We start from the raw sequence: 17,929 nt of genomic DNA on the forward strand, positions 1-17,929 counted from the left end.
ATTTAAAAATATTAAGTAATTATTTAATCGGCCGTAAGAGATACATAATTAAATACCTCCATAAATGTGACGTATGTAAGTCGAATTACCGGTATTTTGGGAACCAGATGTCTGCATTTCTGTATGTTGTCTGTACAGTCACTTCTATTTTTAGGACACCTTTATATTCTGTTATATGCCATGCGACCAGAAAGGCAACATAAATAAACATACATATGTAGATTTAAGTCATCTAGTGAGTTTGAAGTAATCGCATATTATTATTTAATTCGGCTTAATTTTATATTTCAGTTAGCTAATTTATTTGGTTTTTCATGTACTTATTTTTTCAAAATTTATAATGCTACATTGAGTTACCTAATGCTTTACAGTTTTATAAATCGTTAATGCTAACTTGAGTAATTTGTATTCGCCTGAATTCACACATTTTAATAAGCTATGCATGTGTGTATATATTTGAAGAACGAGAATAAGCGGACTGCACAAACAAATGATTATTTGTATCCTAGTAAGTGATACATGCGTTTTAAATTGTTTGCATTACTTTTAGAAGATTACGTAAAGTGGTTGGAATTATTTTCTTTCTTATTCCAATAGATACAAAGTTATTCATTTTATTTTAAGATTGATATCAATTTAAGTTAAATGATAAGCTTGTTTCTTTCCTTGACACCATTCAAATTTACAATCTTATGATTGGTACAGCGATATTTACTTTAAATATTCCATGTACCAATATTATGTTGAATTTTTTATATTTGTGTTGTTTGCTCTTTTAATTTATAAAGTGACCATATTTCTAGGGGATATCTGAAATGCGATACATGCTTTTAATTTTACAGTATATTTTAACATAGAATAACATGGGACACAAAACACTTGAATACAAATAAATAAAATAATAAAATTCGCACTAACAACTTTATTCGCAAATACTATTGCGTCCTCTAATTATAAATATAGCACTTTTATTCATGTGCATAATGACAGTTCATATTCCATTGACTAACGCCCACTACTTTTGGGGTATAAAATCGAATGTAGTAGCTCCGCTTATTTTGGCAGATGCACTTCGATGAAAGTGAACATTTTGCCATTTGTTGTCGCGTTTGTGCCATACGCGCGTTTCCTCAGACTGATGGGTGTGTGCATGTCCTTGCCTATATATAAAAAACCATTTTAATTTTAAGGTGTTGGGGTTATCTTTGTCAAGTACTTACTTATCAATGTACTGTGTAAGTCTGACATAGGCAATGCACGCGGCCTCTTCACCCAATAAGTGCACGTGAGGATTTAATATGGTTGTGTTTATAGCTTTGCAATTCTTACCAAGAACTAAAATGGTAATTTAATAATTTTTTGTCTTTCGAATATAATTTTATTCAACTCACCATTTTCAAAGTAAAATTTATGAAAATCAATTCCTTCGACAAGATTACCCAAAGCTTCTGGCTCGAAGGCAGTTAAATGGGGATCACATATTTTGCTGAAGAATACAAATAATTTTTTATTGAACACATTTTTAAATTAACATTTTTGATCAGATTATGTATACATTGTATGTACATTGCTTATGTTGTGTGGATAGCATTATTATTTTTTGTTTTTTATAGACATCAGCAATGTTTTGTAGCCTTTGTCTTACTTCACCACAAACTTAATTTAATTTTTTATACATCATTTAGTTTAAGCTATAGGTTAGGTTTATTTAAAAAAAATATTAAATCTTATGCGTTTTGAGGAGGCGGGGAAGAACGTAGCACTAATAAAGGCACGCCTAACATTATGTTTCTTAATCAGGATTGAACAGCTTACAAAAAAAAAGACAACCTCAATAACTTCAAAAATAACTTGAACTTTTTTTTAAACTTTAAAAATAACTGAAATGGAAGTAGCTCAAGGCCACAGTAGCTATAGCTGCAAAAAAACATAGGTTATAGGTAAATTGCAGTTGCCTTTTAACCTGAGAATAAATAAATAAGCTTAAATAGTAAAGTTTTTTGAGACAATGGGAAATGTTTATGTAATATTTTAAACTTACGTGTATCCATCAAAGTCGCCACTGTTAATCGCTTCAATTAACTGTTCAGTGATCTTTATTATTTCTTGTCGTCTAGCTGCTTTGTTGATAGACAATTTTGTATTTAGGTTATTTAGGGTTTAATTGTTTAGTTGATTGTGCTAAAACTAGGTTTATCTCCGTCTCATATTTATCTACCCATGAATGCAATAACACCCTGATTCTTTATAAGGTAATACACAGGGATTCCACAGAAATCTCTTCAGTTGTGTAAAATTTAAATTGATGTCTATACATTAGGGTGGATTTTTTAAGGCAAAATGAGCTCACCATCTTAAATAGTAGTTTTATGTACAAAAAATTTTATTTGGAAGTTTATGCGGTGCGCAAAGGCTGAAACTTTCTGTTTAAATTACTCATACAACACATACAAATGATTCTTCCTTTCCTTAATTTGTCTACTTTTTTGTTCTGATCGAGTAAGGGAAATAAAGAGTAGCTAATTTCATGAGTTAAATCAGTTCGAAGTAGACTAGTCCGTAGCTCTTATGTTTTTAAACCCATAAGGATCGTGTTCGGTCCCCGAGCAATCCTTTTTTTTTATTGTCTATTGTGGTATTCACATTGCAATAGCAAATATATCTTATAATTTTTAGGATCAAAGCATAAATCAATTTTAATGTACGAGTTGTAATCTATTGAATAATGGCATAGGTTATTACAAGAAAACTGTCAAAGTTAAGTATCAAGTCTACGGCATCTAGACGAGTATAAAATATGCCTAAAAGCTTTAAATGTCATTTCACACCGTCTAAAACTTATTTTTTTCTTTTGTATCTTATTCCTTAAGAATACCAAAGGAATATATTTACTGGGGTGACAGTATGACATTATAAATTTCATACAAAAAAAAGTCCGCCCTAATGTATGTAAGAATATTAGTACCATTCAGAGCTCTGCGATTCCTGTGACACCCCGATATTAATATATTCCTAACGTAGCATACTAAATTCTAGCCATCAAACAATAAAGATCCTTGAAACATGCGAAGTACATTTCATTAAAGACCTTAATTATTGTATTTAATCACAATTTCTATGATTCTTTTTAAAATTTTATTTATTTACCCAAAAAATAATATTTTCGATCAAAACTGAACTCGGATTTTTTGTAATGCATTATTTTAATAGATACCAATTATACCTTATTATGTTAATCAAACATTTTCAAGAGGTTTTCATATATTTTTTAAAAATATATTTCGTTACTATACGTTTTTGATCAACATATGAAGAAAGAAAGATCATTCTTGGTTTGTAAAACTGAATAAATAAATGTATGATTTGCCGTATGTATGATTTGATTTATTGTTAGTCATTTGTTACCGGTTGTTTTTGGCTTATGAGCTTTTTAGTTTATTTATTGTAAAATGTGACGCTTTCTAATTGGTTTGGAAATCCTGGTACATTTGTTACAGACAGTTTTGTAGGTTCCGGACTTTTATCTTTTTGTTTATAATTTGAATGCTTTTAAAATAAGATGTTTTCAAAAGTCTTTGGTTTTTAGACTAGACTTTTTTCTTCTTTGGGGTCTTTGTAAAATATACTTCCAGAAATGTTTGTCCTAGAATGTTTATATTTAATTGGCATATATGGTATGTTTAGATTGACTATTGTAAGAAAATATATTTTTAAAAAATTTATAAAAATCGTCTTACGAATTGAAAAGTGGTTTTCCTTGGTTTAATTTCAATCCCTTCAAATAATGCATCACCGAAAAAGCTTTCGACGTTCATACACATTTTGATCCAAGACTTATCACACAAAAAATAATCTTAAATTTTTTATCGATATGTTTTCTTTCACCTATAAATTACATTTTTTAAGTGATTAAGTAAAAATCAACAAAATAAATTTTATTTTGTCATTTTTATTTTTTTACTCAAATTGATTAATATTATTTACGGTCCCTGCATTTTCTTATTTTTATCGAGTCGAGGGATGAAGGATAAAGCTGAAAATACCCTTGCAGACCTATACATATACATATGTTTGGTATGAGAACAAAGCGGCCAGAGCTTGTTAGAAATTAAGCTTTATAGCAATTGGAGCTTATTGTAGTAAACCACATTCCAAAATTTTGTTTTACTTGTAAATCATCAACTGGTTTTGATTTCAGAATGCCAGAACATTAAATTGGAACTTTTAAGCAATAAGGATCGATTTTTTGAGTCCCTGGCAAAGTCCCTAATAGCTATCTGCCCAAACAAGATAATGACCATATAAAGTTGTCGTAAATGCAAATCGGTTTTCTCGAATTTACCTGAACGAGTAACACTGACAGAGTGCTGTTAATAACACAATTGAGCTGCTAAGCGCCTTTACAGAGCTTGCTTTGAGTGTTGCATAAGCTTTTTAGGTTTTGTTTATGTCTGAGATTATAAAATTGCATCTTTATAAGTATGATTCCCTCTCAAAGTTACCCTCACATTGGCGGTTGAAAAAACAAAATTCCTTAGCAGGGACTTTATCTGTTCGATAAATGTTAGCCGGAACTCGAGAAATTGGCACATTTAGGTACCTTCTGAAGAAGGTTGCACCTAGCACTCTCATCGGGTTTGGTAAGAAGCGTTTTCTGTAAGACCTCCGTATACCTCCGGTATTCTAATAATTGCAAGTATGTAAACATTATTTTTCACCTTCGTAGTTATTTTGTTTCTTTTGGCCATTTAAAATTTCCCTCTTTTATTTTCTATTCAATTTTTCTTTTATATCGAAAAGTTCAATGTAATTGGTATCCATACCGACAACCATTACCAATATTGACACATTTTAAGATAAACGTGCTTGCATGTCAGGCTAACTTAAAAAACGTCTGCCTTATCCTCATTTCTTATAGGACAAAACATTTAAGTACTATTTGGAGTTCGCCTTGGTTTATAATAGAAAAGTGTTAACGGAAAAGTCTGAGGGAACAAAATATATAGGACATAAGCGTCGTTTTTGCAGTAAAATTAATTGAAAATTATTGTGTTTCTAGTAATGATATTCAATACTCATCAGCAAAGTGCAAAAGGCATTATAAGTATAAAGGACATTGCATATAATTGGAACATGGTCAGCATGCACTTATACAAGCAAACGATTATGAATTTCTAATTGACAAATATATATTTTTTGTGTATTTATGGATCTGGAAAGGGCTTCTGAATTAAAATCAGCTCTAAAATTTGTGGGTTTGTTGCCTGTCTTCTATAGAAGAAGGCATACAAGTTGAGACCACCTCAAAATGTGAATTTTACATTTAAAGTCATTTTAGACTTGGAACTCGAAACATTTTTTGGTATACATACATACCTGACGAGCACTGCGAGTTTCCTGTATTTTGCTGGCAAGTTTTTGCAGGACACAGTATCCTTATATCTAAAACGCACATTTAGTTTTGTATAAAAATCAATGTTTTATACAAATTGTAAGTGTTTTTAGTAAAATCATCACAAGAGAAGAATTTTTTGTAAAGAAAATAATGAAAATTATTCCCAAGTGGTTAGGAATATGGAATGAATTGTAGTCTACGGAGTGGGCGAAAATGAGTATGCACTTTAAAACCCTGCTTAGAATAACCATGGATGTAAAAAATATGCATATAATTTTAGATCGAAATACATTCTTTAATAAGGCGTCTCTTACTAGTACTAGTTACCTTGTTAACTACTTGAAAGATAAATATGCCTCCAGTTGGCGTCACTACTGACAGTGACAGTACTGACTAAGGGTCATTCGGTCAAATGAATTTCAATTATTATCCAAACGCAAGCTAAGGGAGAGGACCCCTGAAGGGGGTTGATCTTTTCAAATCGTATTTTCAGACTTTGAAATCCAAAACGCGGTTACACCCGATAACATTTAAAACGTTGCACACTAAAAAATACAGTCCACATTAAAGATACTCTTAAAATAAGAAAAGGCTGAGTCGGTCTATACATGTTTGTTTGTTTATTCGTAAACTATAAGAGCTAGTTTGTTATTCCGATTTAATAAGTTAATAATTTACTTTGGTTAGCTGAGTAACAGTTACATGATAGTCGAGGCACACGATTGTTACGTTCCCCCTTGTTATTTTCTCAATCTCTCTAATGAGCTGCATGTGATCGCTTTTTGAAGGCTAACTGGCCTAGCGCTTAGAGTGCTTACGTTATAAGCTTGCGGTCGTGGGTTCGATCTCCGGAGAAGAATGCATGAGTTATTCGTAATTATCCTTGTGATAAAATATTCATTGTCAATCTATAAAGTTAAATAAGTTTAAAAAAATATTTAAAAAAATTTTAAATCAAGAGAGGACGCTATAGTTGGATGCCTTGACTATCAGATACCCGTTACCAAAGATAATATAGACTACAAGATGAGTAACCACCATACAACGGAATACACTGCAAGATTTTTAGTGTGGATTATCGATCTCCTTAGTGAGCGCTGTCCGTGTAAGATTCTTCGGTTGTGTTAGTGTACAATTTCGTTTGCTCTGCTGCCAAAAAGGGTCAACGTCGCATTTGACTAACGCGCAGTAACAAAACGATGTGGGCCAGTCGCTCTTTCAGATATATTTTTAATGTGTGTAAAATACATATCAAGGTTTTTGAAAAAGTTTTAATAACAATAAAAGCAAGAGCACATTATGCAATTTATAACAAATCGATGCGTAACGTGTACTCGAGAAAGCTATTTTTCATCGTGGTTTGATGAATATGATGAATGCTTTTCAAGGTTCTTCGGCTTCCTGCGCAGCGCAAGTTTGTTTCAGCAGGGTGCAACGCCCCCTCTAACGCCGCTCAGCGCCCAAATTTTTTAATATTTTGTAAAAATGTAAATGAGAGTTTGTTCTTATTATCAATACCCGTCTAAATGCCAAAAGTTAATGAAATCGGACCGTTCATTAAAAGGTTATAACCAAATAAAAATCAATATTTTACAAATAGAATCGAGATTGCTTGTAGCAAATCAGCTGTTTTCACGAATACGCCTCCAATGGCGCTAGGGGGCGCCAGCAACAAGCAAGCAAATCTCCATCCCTCTCGCACTCTCTTTAGCTAAGTAACGGGTATCTAACAGTCGAGGGCATCGACTATTGCGATTTTTCTTGTTTTGAAGTTGGTTAGCTGAGTAAGGGGTATCTGACGGTCGAGGCACTGGACTATAGCGTTCTTTTTTATTATTTTTAAGGCCATATAAAATATTTTCATATTTTTAAAAAGGTTATAAGTTAAGAATAAACGTTCTTCAATTAAGAAAAATGCTTTTAAGTCAAGACCAGTTTTTCTTGACTTAAAAACATTTTGTCCTAATTAAAAAACATTCGTTCTTAACACATTTTAATGATATTAATTTTAATGTTTTCTCAATTTCAGAATCTCAGTGTCATGTGGACACATCTACATTGGCTTTAAGTGTACGCGTTCTGTAATTATTTAAAAAATGTTCTTCCTAGTTCTTTGTTTTATAAAATTGCAAAGTTCACCCTGTTGTAAAAATTTTCTTTGTGGAAAAGGATTAGCGAAAAAACATGTTACAAACGAATCCGCTTCGAAATAGGATAAGTATACAATAAATTTTACGTTTTATTCTATAAACTTGTTTGACTGCCAAAGCCCAGGTACGGATTATATGAATGTCGCCAACAGAAGCAGCACAGGGGTGGCTCGCGGGATTGAAAAGGCCTTTTCCTCCGATGCTCTGTTCACACACGCAGTATAGAACACCAGTGGACACTCACACTTCGACACGTTTCGCCGAGAAACGCACAACACACATACGAGTTCCGACAAATTATTGTAAAATCGGTTTTTGGTCACGACTACTGACGACACACATACATATATATTGATGTTTTACTCTATCAAAAAAAAGAAATGACCACAAAATAAAAACCCTATAATGCGATGATTCCTTCAACAACGATTCCATAAATCAAAACTCAGCCATGGTGCATAATATTTTAATATATCGACAGTAAGGATTCGAGTTTAAGATAATATAATGTTCTTAAAAGAACATATTATAAACATCAGGATTTCATTAAAATGTAGTCCGTTCATCTGAATTTTTAGGATTATGTATTTAACACTTTTTTGGTACATTTTCGGTTTTGAGACTAATCGTCAATCAATACAGTTAAATAAATATTATTAAAAAGGTACTTTGTTTGCATTATAGTTTTAATCCAAATGCAGGAGATTCAAAGCTGAAATGAAAAAAAAGACTCTTGGCAATCGACAAAAATCTTTTGAACATAAAATATTTGTTTTGTGAATAACCAGAAGCGCTCGTACATGCTAACAGTTTTCAATGTCGATGCCAATGCTGGCAAGAATACACAGTACTACACATAATTTACATACGCAATGTAACCTATACTAAATTGTTCAGTGAATAAAATTTTTAAAATCATATTAACATAGCGCTGTACACTTAAGTACTTTATTATTGACTTATTGGAAAATGGACGGATGATGATGAAATGAAGGTGCGTTATATCTATTTGATGTTTCTTTTACAAATATGAAAAGATAATTGTATATGTTACAGAAACTCAAAAATGCAGAATAAGATTTACCTTCTGGCTCTTTTGATATGACTGTGGTACTGCGATCAACGATTCCTTTTTTATCTTCTAGGGAAAACAAAAAAATTTTATATTTAAAATTGCAAGTGTACCAATATGTCCCTTATGGTAATTCTGGTAAGGTAATGAGTGGTGTTTGTGTGGAGAAAGCTTTCATTTGTCCGGATTCTCTTCCAACCAACGTTGGTTAGTTCAAGTCAAGTTAAGTGTTAAGAAGTACAATTGGTATTTATAATGTGTTGCTTATTTACAGTATTTAAGATTTTTGTAAAAAAAAGTTTATGTACTTATGTTGATATAAAAGACGGAATTTAAGAAGCAGCATTGACTTATAAGGTTAAAAGTCTAGGACTCACTGCAATAAGAAAGTCTGACAAAAGAATATTTGCAATTATACAAATTGAAAATTATGTGACCGAAATGCTTATAAGGATTGTTATTATATTCAGGGTTGTACTGGGCTGAAGTTCAAAGCTTTGAAATCTAAAACAATGTTGTTACCTCTTGTAAATATATATATATATATAATGTCATAAAACACATGACATTTAAGTGTCTTAATTTTTGTCAATAACTTAAAAACACAAAATGCCTTAAGTCGGAATTTAAAAAAAAAATTGAATAATTATAAGTGCCTAACAGTAGTTTTACAAATAAGATCTAAGAAATACGTGGTTTAATTTTTAAGGTAGGATAATATTTTCAGAAGTGAGTGAACAATTTATGAATAAAATAAGGCACATTATAATGAAAAAAATGGTACCTACAAAAATGTGCTTTAGTATTTTTTTATTAAAAAATGTTTAATCGTTTTTTTCAAATTTTTTTACGAAAATTAAATAAAGTTAAATTTAGAGGATTGAGTTTAAGCGCCATTCAGTCTGCCACCATCGTATGAATCGTATGAATAAAATCGTGCAAAAATAGTTATTTAAACAAGCTTCTAACGATAGTTATATAAATAAAATAATGAATCCATCCATCTATGTAAAGCTATTTATGTAAAATTTGGCCCAGCTTTCTATAATCCTGAGCAAGTTAAATACATCTTATCAAAATGTCAGCCTGCAAGGGTAATTAAAACTTCATTCTTGGTCGATTAATAGCTAAGTTATGATGGCATTTAAATATATTCACAACATATATATTTATGAAAATATTTAAAATTAAGGGTTGACTTCTAAAAAGAATTTACAAAACATGCACTCACAAAAAACTGTATACGTCAAAAAGGACAGGGCCAGCTTCTTTGGGAACATATAAAGGCATTACGAATTTCGGAAGCCCAAAAATTACAGAATATTTTAAGTTCCATTTTGGCTAAAGATATGTACATTGTTTTTGTAGTACGTAACATTTGGAATACTTTAGGTAAACCTTCTTTGAACTTCAAATCTTGTCACTTATGATAAACTCTCTGGTAAGGTCCGATTCCTTCCTTCCGATCAAGTAAAAAATAACAATATCGTATTCAATATAAAATATGCCAAATTTAATTATGAAGTTTAGAAAAATATCTATGTGCTTTTACGGTTTTATTTGCTTTGTTTTATTTACTTATTAAAAAAGCTTCACCTAGCACTGTGTATTGGTGCAAAGCTCTAGCGGTTGATTGTGATTCCTGACATACCTAGCTAATTCACTAGTGTTCGCAACAACTTGGCATTTTTAGTTTTCTATAAATGAATGTGAAATGAATTTTTAATTATAATATTTACCTTTAATGTCATCGTCTTCAAGGGTAGTGCTAGAAGAATCGGTAGATTCCTTAACTTGAGATCCGTCACCCTTTTTGGTAATCATACTTCTGCCTGTAAAATACACGTACATTTTCATTACAATTTGTCATCACTTTAGGTGCCAGTCGTTCATACTAAATCATTTTAACATAAAAATTTCAGGCGTTCTCTCGTACTCACATTAGTTGTGCGTTTTTCAATAAAATTTAAATTTCGTTACGTGTTTTTGTTTTTAAAGTTTTGGTTATTGTTTGTCCTCGGAATGTTTTTATACCCTTGCAGAGGGTATATTGATTTCAGTCAGAAGTTTGCAACGCAGTGAAGGAGACGTTTCCGACCCCATAAAGTATATATATTCTTGATCAGCATGACTAGACGAGTCGATATAGCCATGTCCGTCTGTCCGTCTGTCCGTCCGTCCGTCCGTTTCTACGCAAACTAGTCTCTCAGTTTTAAAGCTATCGGGCTGAAACTTTCCCAAAAGTCTTATATCTTTTGCAGGTAGTATATAAGTCGGAACCAGCCGGATCGGACAACTATATCTTATAGCTCCCATAGGAATAATCGGACAAATAAATGAAAAAAAATTATATCTTTGGTGTTTTTTAGCATATAACCTCCTAAGCTTGGAAATAACCATTTTTAAATAATTTTGAATTTTGAATTAAATTTTATCGAAATCGGACGACTATATCATATAGCTGCCATAGGAACGATCGGAAAATTTGTGGAAAAATAATATGAAAAAAATTATAGCTTCGGTGTTTTTCAACATATAACCTCTAACGCTTGGAAATAACATTTTTTATTTAGTTCTGAATTTCGAATTAAATTTTATCAAAATCGGACGACTATGTCATATAGCTGCCATAGGAACGATCGGAAAATTGGTAGGAAAATAATATGAAACAAATTATAGCTTCGGTGTTTTTTGACATATTATCTTATACTATTGGGAATATCATTTTTTGTGTTTTTAAATTTAATAATTATAGCTGCAAGGGTATATAAGCTTCGGCTTGCCGAAGCTAACTTCCTTTCTTGTTTTGTCTGTGTTTCGTTTCACTACAACTCAATTTTATTTTGGCCAAATTAAAATTAAAAAAAAAAATCAAAATATTACCAAAATATACTACTACAAAAAAAATTTGTTGCCCCTTTTCCCCAAATGCCTATGAAGACAAATAAATAAGATGATGAATCTAGTATACCCTTTTACTCTCGAGTAACGGGTATAATTACTTACTGGAAAAATTTCTGGTAGCCAACATGGTCGTAAGTATGGCTCCCTTTAGCTTACGACGCGCATTAAACTTCTTGAGACAGTCTACGGTTTCTTGTCGATGCACAACGGAAGCCACGCGTTCTCGTTGCTGTAAATACCAATGTACATTTATTTGTGAATCATTTTAAGTCGTTTTGTCTGTACTTACGCAAATCCATGGGTGCTTTAAAGCCTCGGCGGCGGTTATTCGTTTATTTGGATTTACTGTGAGCATTTGATTGATAAGATTTTTTGCTTCTGGGGTCACCGTATCCCATTCTGGAGACGGATACTTAAATAAAATAACATTTAAGGAATATAAGCACAAATAATATGTTCTAGATTCCATACATCATAAGCTCCTGCTTTAATCTGCGAGTACAGTCGGTGCTGATCTTCGTCCCAGAATGGTGGGTAACCAACAAGAAGTATGTAAAGAATAACTCCTGTGAAAAACAATTAATAATTTGTTGCTGAATTATGCAATATGGCCATAGATTTTCATGCACGTGAATAAGAAGAACAATAATTGCTTACCACATGCCCATATATCTACCGATTTGCCATAGGGCTCCTTTTTCAATACCTCTGGCGACAGATATCCTGGAGTGCCAGCAAATCCAAACCAAGCCTGATGATCGCCTTGAACTTCAATGGCTAGACCAAAGTCAGCGAGTTTCACTGCTGCACCCTTTGCCTTACTAGCTAATAGTAAATTCTCTGGTTTCAGATCTCGATGCACCACACCATTTTGGTGGCAGTGATTGACCGATTCCAATATTTGTTGAATACAATGTGATGCATCAGCCTCTGAATAAAATTCGCGTGCAACAATATCTTCGAAAAGTTCACCACCAGTTACACTGCAAATGTATGTATGCATAGTCAAATTTTGTGGGTGTGTTGTCTTAATTTAAATTTAGTTTATATTTCGAGTAACAATAGCGGTAACAAACTCTTTACTATAATAAAGTGTTCATATTTCGCTGAAAAAATGTTGTTCATACATATGTATGAACGATCGGAGGGAAAAGGATGAAGTATGAATCTCAATAAACAATAGTCAAGTCATTGCAATATGTATAAGCGTTTGTTAGAAATTCATATTTTTTAAAGATTTTTGGAAGTAGACAACGGGAATATTTTGGAAAGTATTTATATGCAGTTTGTTGCTTACAGATCAAAAACAAGGTAGTGATAGTTCTCCTCCTGTATACTGTCATGCAATCGCACTGAAATAATAGAAAAGTTAAAATTAATTATTTTAAACTGTACATTTCTGCTGCATACTTAGTAGATCAAATAATAGTTCAAGAGGTAACATCGATTGCAGGTCTTTTAAGTGCGATTGTTTAATTTTCAAACATTTAAATCAATAACTTAGTGATACCATCGTGTATTTCTGTTTTCTTATGGTAGAGTTATCAGTAATAAAACAGTTTTTTTTTCTTACACAATTATGGTAGTCGGAAACCCCCGTACCCGTTCAGAGGGCTCAAAAATTACACTTTTTTAACAATTTGAAAAATTTACACAACACAATTGTTTTTGCATCAATAACACAATAACCGTGATTTCCGACTTCTTAAAGGACGATACGTTTACGCAGATCAAGTTTATAGCGCTATAATTAAGTGCCTCCCACTACTTTGTTTTAAATAAAATAAAATTCAAAATTCACCACACATGCCGGAATCTAATCTACAATCTACAAGCTTAATCCCAACTGTCTCCCAACAGGGAGACAGAGGGACATGGCTGATCTAGAATATATCTACTTTATAGGTTCGGAATCCCTTCCTTCGACCTGTTACATACTTTCCGACGAATCTAATATACCCGTTTAATCTACAAGTAGCGGGTAAAAAAATATAGAGGATGGATAAATCGGTACAAGCCACTGTCAATACAAATTTATTAAGCTTAAAAATTAAAAAAGTTACTGAACGTCCTTATGTACCTTTATACCCGCTTTTTATGTACCTTTATGACTCTAACGTTTAAACACATTTAAAAAAACCCAATTTTAAGGCCCTATTAAAACCTATATTTTTATTTTTCGTTTTACTTTTAAACTGCAAAAAATGATGCTTCGCTTTACGGAAATCGCAACTTTTTTTTTGTTTAAAATTAGTATACCTAAATTTTGAGTAATAGCTAACGGTATTATTTATTTGATTGTTCTTAACCTGCTCCGCCCAGTTTTTGTAGACATAAATGGTCTATTATTGACATCTAAGCTAAGGAGATATTAAAAATGTTAGGTGTTATATTGATGAAAATAACATACAAATTTTTGACAAGCCCCACAATCTCTGCAACTAATTATAAGAAATAATATGTATTCAAATTGTGCACTTAACATACCTATGTTGGGATGGTGTAGTTTTCTGCAGATCCTTGCTTCACGTTCCAATTTTTGAAAGTCTGAATTAAATATAATAAAAAACAAATTTTGCGTTATATATAAGTACTTTGAAAGGTAAAGGGAATAGATATTACCAAAAGCTAACAAGGAATTTAATTGTTTTGTTGTATGGATAATTCACGAGTCTTTTTTTGTTAAGAGGTGCTTTTGTTTGACAAACATAGATTGCGTCGGCCTTTGCTCCTTACCTCTTGCAGTTAACTTTTTTGTATTTATAATTTTTGCAGCAAATTCAAATCCAGTTGACTTTTGGACGCATCTTTTAACTATTGAAAATGCCCCTCTGAAATATAATATAATTATTGTAACATAATCTGTTAGTTATAACCATTTTAATTACAATGGCTTTGTTTAACTTACTTTCCCAGTTCTTCTTTGATGTCGTAGTTGTCCGAAAAACGCGTACAGGCTGCTGGTGCAGCCATCGCGATGGCACACTTAAGAAAATCTATTGCGACTATAAATCTTCAACAAGTCCCTAGAAGTGCCTTCTCAGGTGTTCTAAGGGTTGTTCTCTAAATATTTAAAAAATATAAGAATATACGTTATAATGTTTAAGAAAAACAGGTAATGGGTTTATGTTTGAAAGGTTTAGGTTGAAAAGGGTGGTCTACAGGCCCTGAACCTAGAACCATATGTTTTTAAAAGCATACGTATTTTACAGAAACGTTATAGACCAATAGATCCTATTCATATTACTTTTTCCTTAATTTTTCGAGCGTGCGATTAAAAAACCAATTAATTCTAAATTCTAAAATCTTAAAAAAATGGTATAGGGAGTATAAAATGGTATAGGGAGAAGAAAATAAAATCGAAATTTTATACAATACTAAAGTTTTGTCCCTGCCATTTATTTCATATACCATATGTTCCTATCAATCGTGGTGTTACAAAATTAAAAAGAAATATACCAGACTATAGGATATATATTTTCGATCCGGTCTGTAACGACTTTAATACTACCAACCATAAAAAAGTCTTTTCAAAATTGTTCATTCAGATAGTTTTACGACTGGGTCTAACTTGCTTAGAAACTGATAGACGTAGCTAGGTCGATTCGACTGTTGATGATGAACAAAAATCTATGTACTTTGAGACCGCAATCGTCTCCTTTACAAAGTTGCATTCTTCTGACTGAAATTATAATACACTCTGCAAGGTATATACCCTTATATTTAAATTGGTTTAACAAGAGTTTCCAACTTCTTCGGTGCTACAACTACAACTTTATTTCTACTACGTACTGGTGACCTTGCTTTTTCAGTTGCACGCTGGAGACTCCCGCCATCCAATCACGACCAAAATTTTTCTCTGGTCAACATGCCGATGTGGTGGTCGGTTCAATCCTGGCTGCGACCTTAGGTTAATCCTTAGCTCGGTGGCCGACCGGCGATCAGGTTCAGCGACCAGCTTTCTTTTAGGACTCGTCGGGCAGATCAGGAATTAGTTAATTTACTTTTCGTTGGGATACATTAAGATACAGGCAGTAGGAAGCCTTGTTGATGGCGAAACTCGTCCGAAAGCGACCTACTTTTTTGGTGGCAAGTCCCGGCCTATGAACCAAAATGTAAGCAGCACTTACAGCACTTAGCTTTCTTGAATAATTAGATAAGTAATTAGGTAAGTAACTTAACATACAAAATATAAAATAATCTCCAGTTATTGCAATGAATATATTCATTCGGTTTGGTCACACTTTGCACTAATTTTCTTCCCCAGCTCGTAGCGGCGTTTTGAGAAACGCCAAAATTGACTAACGCAATTGCAAAAATATACACCCACATAGATTACTATTGATTTACTGGTTTTTATAAGTCAAGAGAATGAAAATTATGTTTATGTTCGAGATAGGGCCGGTTTCTGGAGTACCGGCTAACATTTCTTGGACAGATAAAGTGCCTGCTAAGGACATTTGGTTTTTTCTCGTGAGAGCTAACTTTGACAGGGACCAGACTTCCTTGTTAAGTCTTTTTCGGCTCGAAACATGTTCAAGGTTCTTGTTGAGCAACACTTTCTTTAAAGTTTAGTCGTTCGATAAATTAACATTATATTGAAAGGATGAATCTCCTTGTCCAAACGATTTAAGTTCAGTATACTGTTCGCAGATAAATAAGCAACTAGAGCTTTAACAGATATCGGCCCTTAGTTGAATAAATAATAATCTCAAATTTTAAAATTGATTTCGATGAATGTTTATTTGAAAAGGGCGTGCCACAGGACATGGCAAATCAGGAGTTCACCTTGAGTTGAACAAAAACCTTACTCGAAAAATTTTTTTTTTCGTTTTTATGTTTATAAAAAATAAAGTTATTTCAAATAAAGATGTATCATTTTAGGGGGTTTTAATTTTTATGTACTTATTATTGTGGGTGCTACTTCTAAGACACCGCCTATTTAAGGTTTCTTTTGAGTTATGCAGATCTAATTACTTACTTACACACACTGATTTTTTAGTTTCAGCGGTCTTTTAATTTTATTGATCTTTTTCAACAAGTTAAAAGTATGTTAAACATAAAACTATTTTTGACATCAAATTCTACAAATTATGTTTTGTTAGAATTTTAAATCAACTTTAAATTTAAACGTTTTTGATTTAAGCACTGATTTTGAGCGACAGGTGTTTTTGGTTAATTTTGGTTCCTTCCTAAATCAGAAATTCATCCTTAAGAGAATGTATCTGGGGCACAGTACTATCATGTACTTGTACGTAAGTATGTATCCTTTGCAGGTTTCATATACTGGAGCTTTTTTGATTGAGCTTAATGGTAAAACGCCCCTTCCCGTTTAACAAGGATATTCCAGGGCATTAGGTAGAACTTGTTGCAAATAATCCAGTTGTATAAAATCGTATAAACCGTCCAAAATCTATCTGAAGGAACTTTTAAAGCTTTATTATTTTAACCGTCTTTTTGTCCGAGAGACAACGTGACTAGTGGGAGTAACACAATTAGTTACTTATAGCATTGTGATAAAATCAATACCTTTAACTTAAGTTAAATGAAATTTTAAAAAAGATGTCTTAAAGAAATATCAAACGTGTATGCAGACTTTGTAACGCATGAATACTACATACATACATATGCACAAAAATGGATACATGCAATCGTTAAAAACCCTATTCAACTTGTGGCGAGACGAATAAAATTACTTATTATCTTAAATACAACATGGTGCACCCTTTGTACGCATAAAAAATGTTTTTAAATATTTGTAAGGTTGTGCAAACTTATATATATACAGAAAATATGAACATACTTTGGATCGAAAATATGTACGTTGGTGTATATTTTTGAATCTGTGTTGACCCAGAATTGTATCAGGAGAATAATACACCGTTATAGATATGTATGTATTTATATAAATATATGTATATATAAGTATGCACAATGTACATACATATATAGAATTATTTTATCAATTGGATACCTATATACTTGATGTATACGTCAGACGTGTGCACTAAAATCAATGTTTTCAACGTCTCTGCAACTCAAGCGATGTGTCTAAATCTTTGACAGTATCTTTTGGAATGACAATACGGTAAAATAATGTTCCGAAATGCACACAGAAATATCTACATGTGTATATATATTTTTAAGCGAACTGGGAGAACACGACGCGTTAGATTCAGATACCGAAAATTTAAAAACGTCTGTTTGCTTGAAAATCGAATTCAATACTGACTAACAAGATTTTGCGGTCGCGTTTTATTCGATGAAGTGCCAAAACGAAAAGCTTTTTGCCGACTTTTCCTCAGACTGTCGTTCAATTGAAAACTTATGCCTACGAAGGCCTTATTCAGGAGTATGCGCACTATAATGAATATGTATCAGTATCCCGAACTACAGTTTGACAATAAT

General features: G+C 32.3%; 1 protein-coding gene across 12 annotated transcripts; it reads right to left on the bottom strand.

Moving 5' to 3' along the window:
* Positions 1-278: 278 nt before the first annotated feature.
* LOC119557231 (calcium/calmodulin-dependent protein kinase type II alpha chain) lies at positions 279-17,753 on the bottom strand. 12 transcript variants are annotated; one of them, XM_037869951.1, is made up of 17 exons: positions 17,648-17,666; positions 17,496-17,590; positions 14,430-14,584; positions 14,258-14,352; positions 14,009-14,068; positions 12,819-12,873; positions 12,179-12,504; positions 11,993-12,087; positions 11,811-11,933; positions 11,624-11,750; positions 10,357-10,449; positions 8,630-8,686; positions 5,377-5,442; positions 2,042-2,120; positions 1,392-1,486; positions 1,221-1,335; positions 279-1,160 (listed from the first exon to the last, which is right to left on the bottom strand). In XM_037869951.1, exons 3-17 carry the CDS (start codon positions 14,492-14,494, stop codon positions 1,016-1,018), a joined length of 1,596 nt encoding a protein of 531 aa, XP_037725879.1. In that variant the 5' UTR covers positions 14,495-14,584; positions 17,496-17,590; positions 17,648-17,666; the 3' UTR covers positions 279-1,015. The 12 variants fall into 12 exon arrangements, with proteins under 12 accessions (XP_037725879.1, XP_037726191.1, XP_037726120.1 ...); XM_037870263.1 differs by having other exon boundaries at positions 2,042-2,117; positions 8,630-8,683; positions 17,496-17,753; XM_037870192.1 differs by having other exon boundaries at positions 8,630-8,683; positions 17,496-17,753.
* Positions 17,754-17,929: the final 176 nt, after the last annotated feature.

This window comes from Drosophila subpulchrella, chromosome 4 (assembly GCF_014743375.2).
Source record: "Drosophila subpulchrella strain 33 F10 #4 breed RU33 chromosome 4, RU_Dsub_v1.1 Primary Assembly, whole genome shotgun sequence".
In the NCBI taxonomy this organism is placed as follows: domain Eukaryota; kingdom Metazoa; phylum Arthropoda; class Insecta; order Diptera; family Drosophilidae; genus Drosophila; species Drosophila subpulchrella.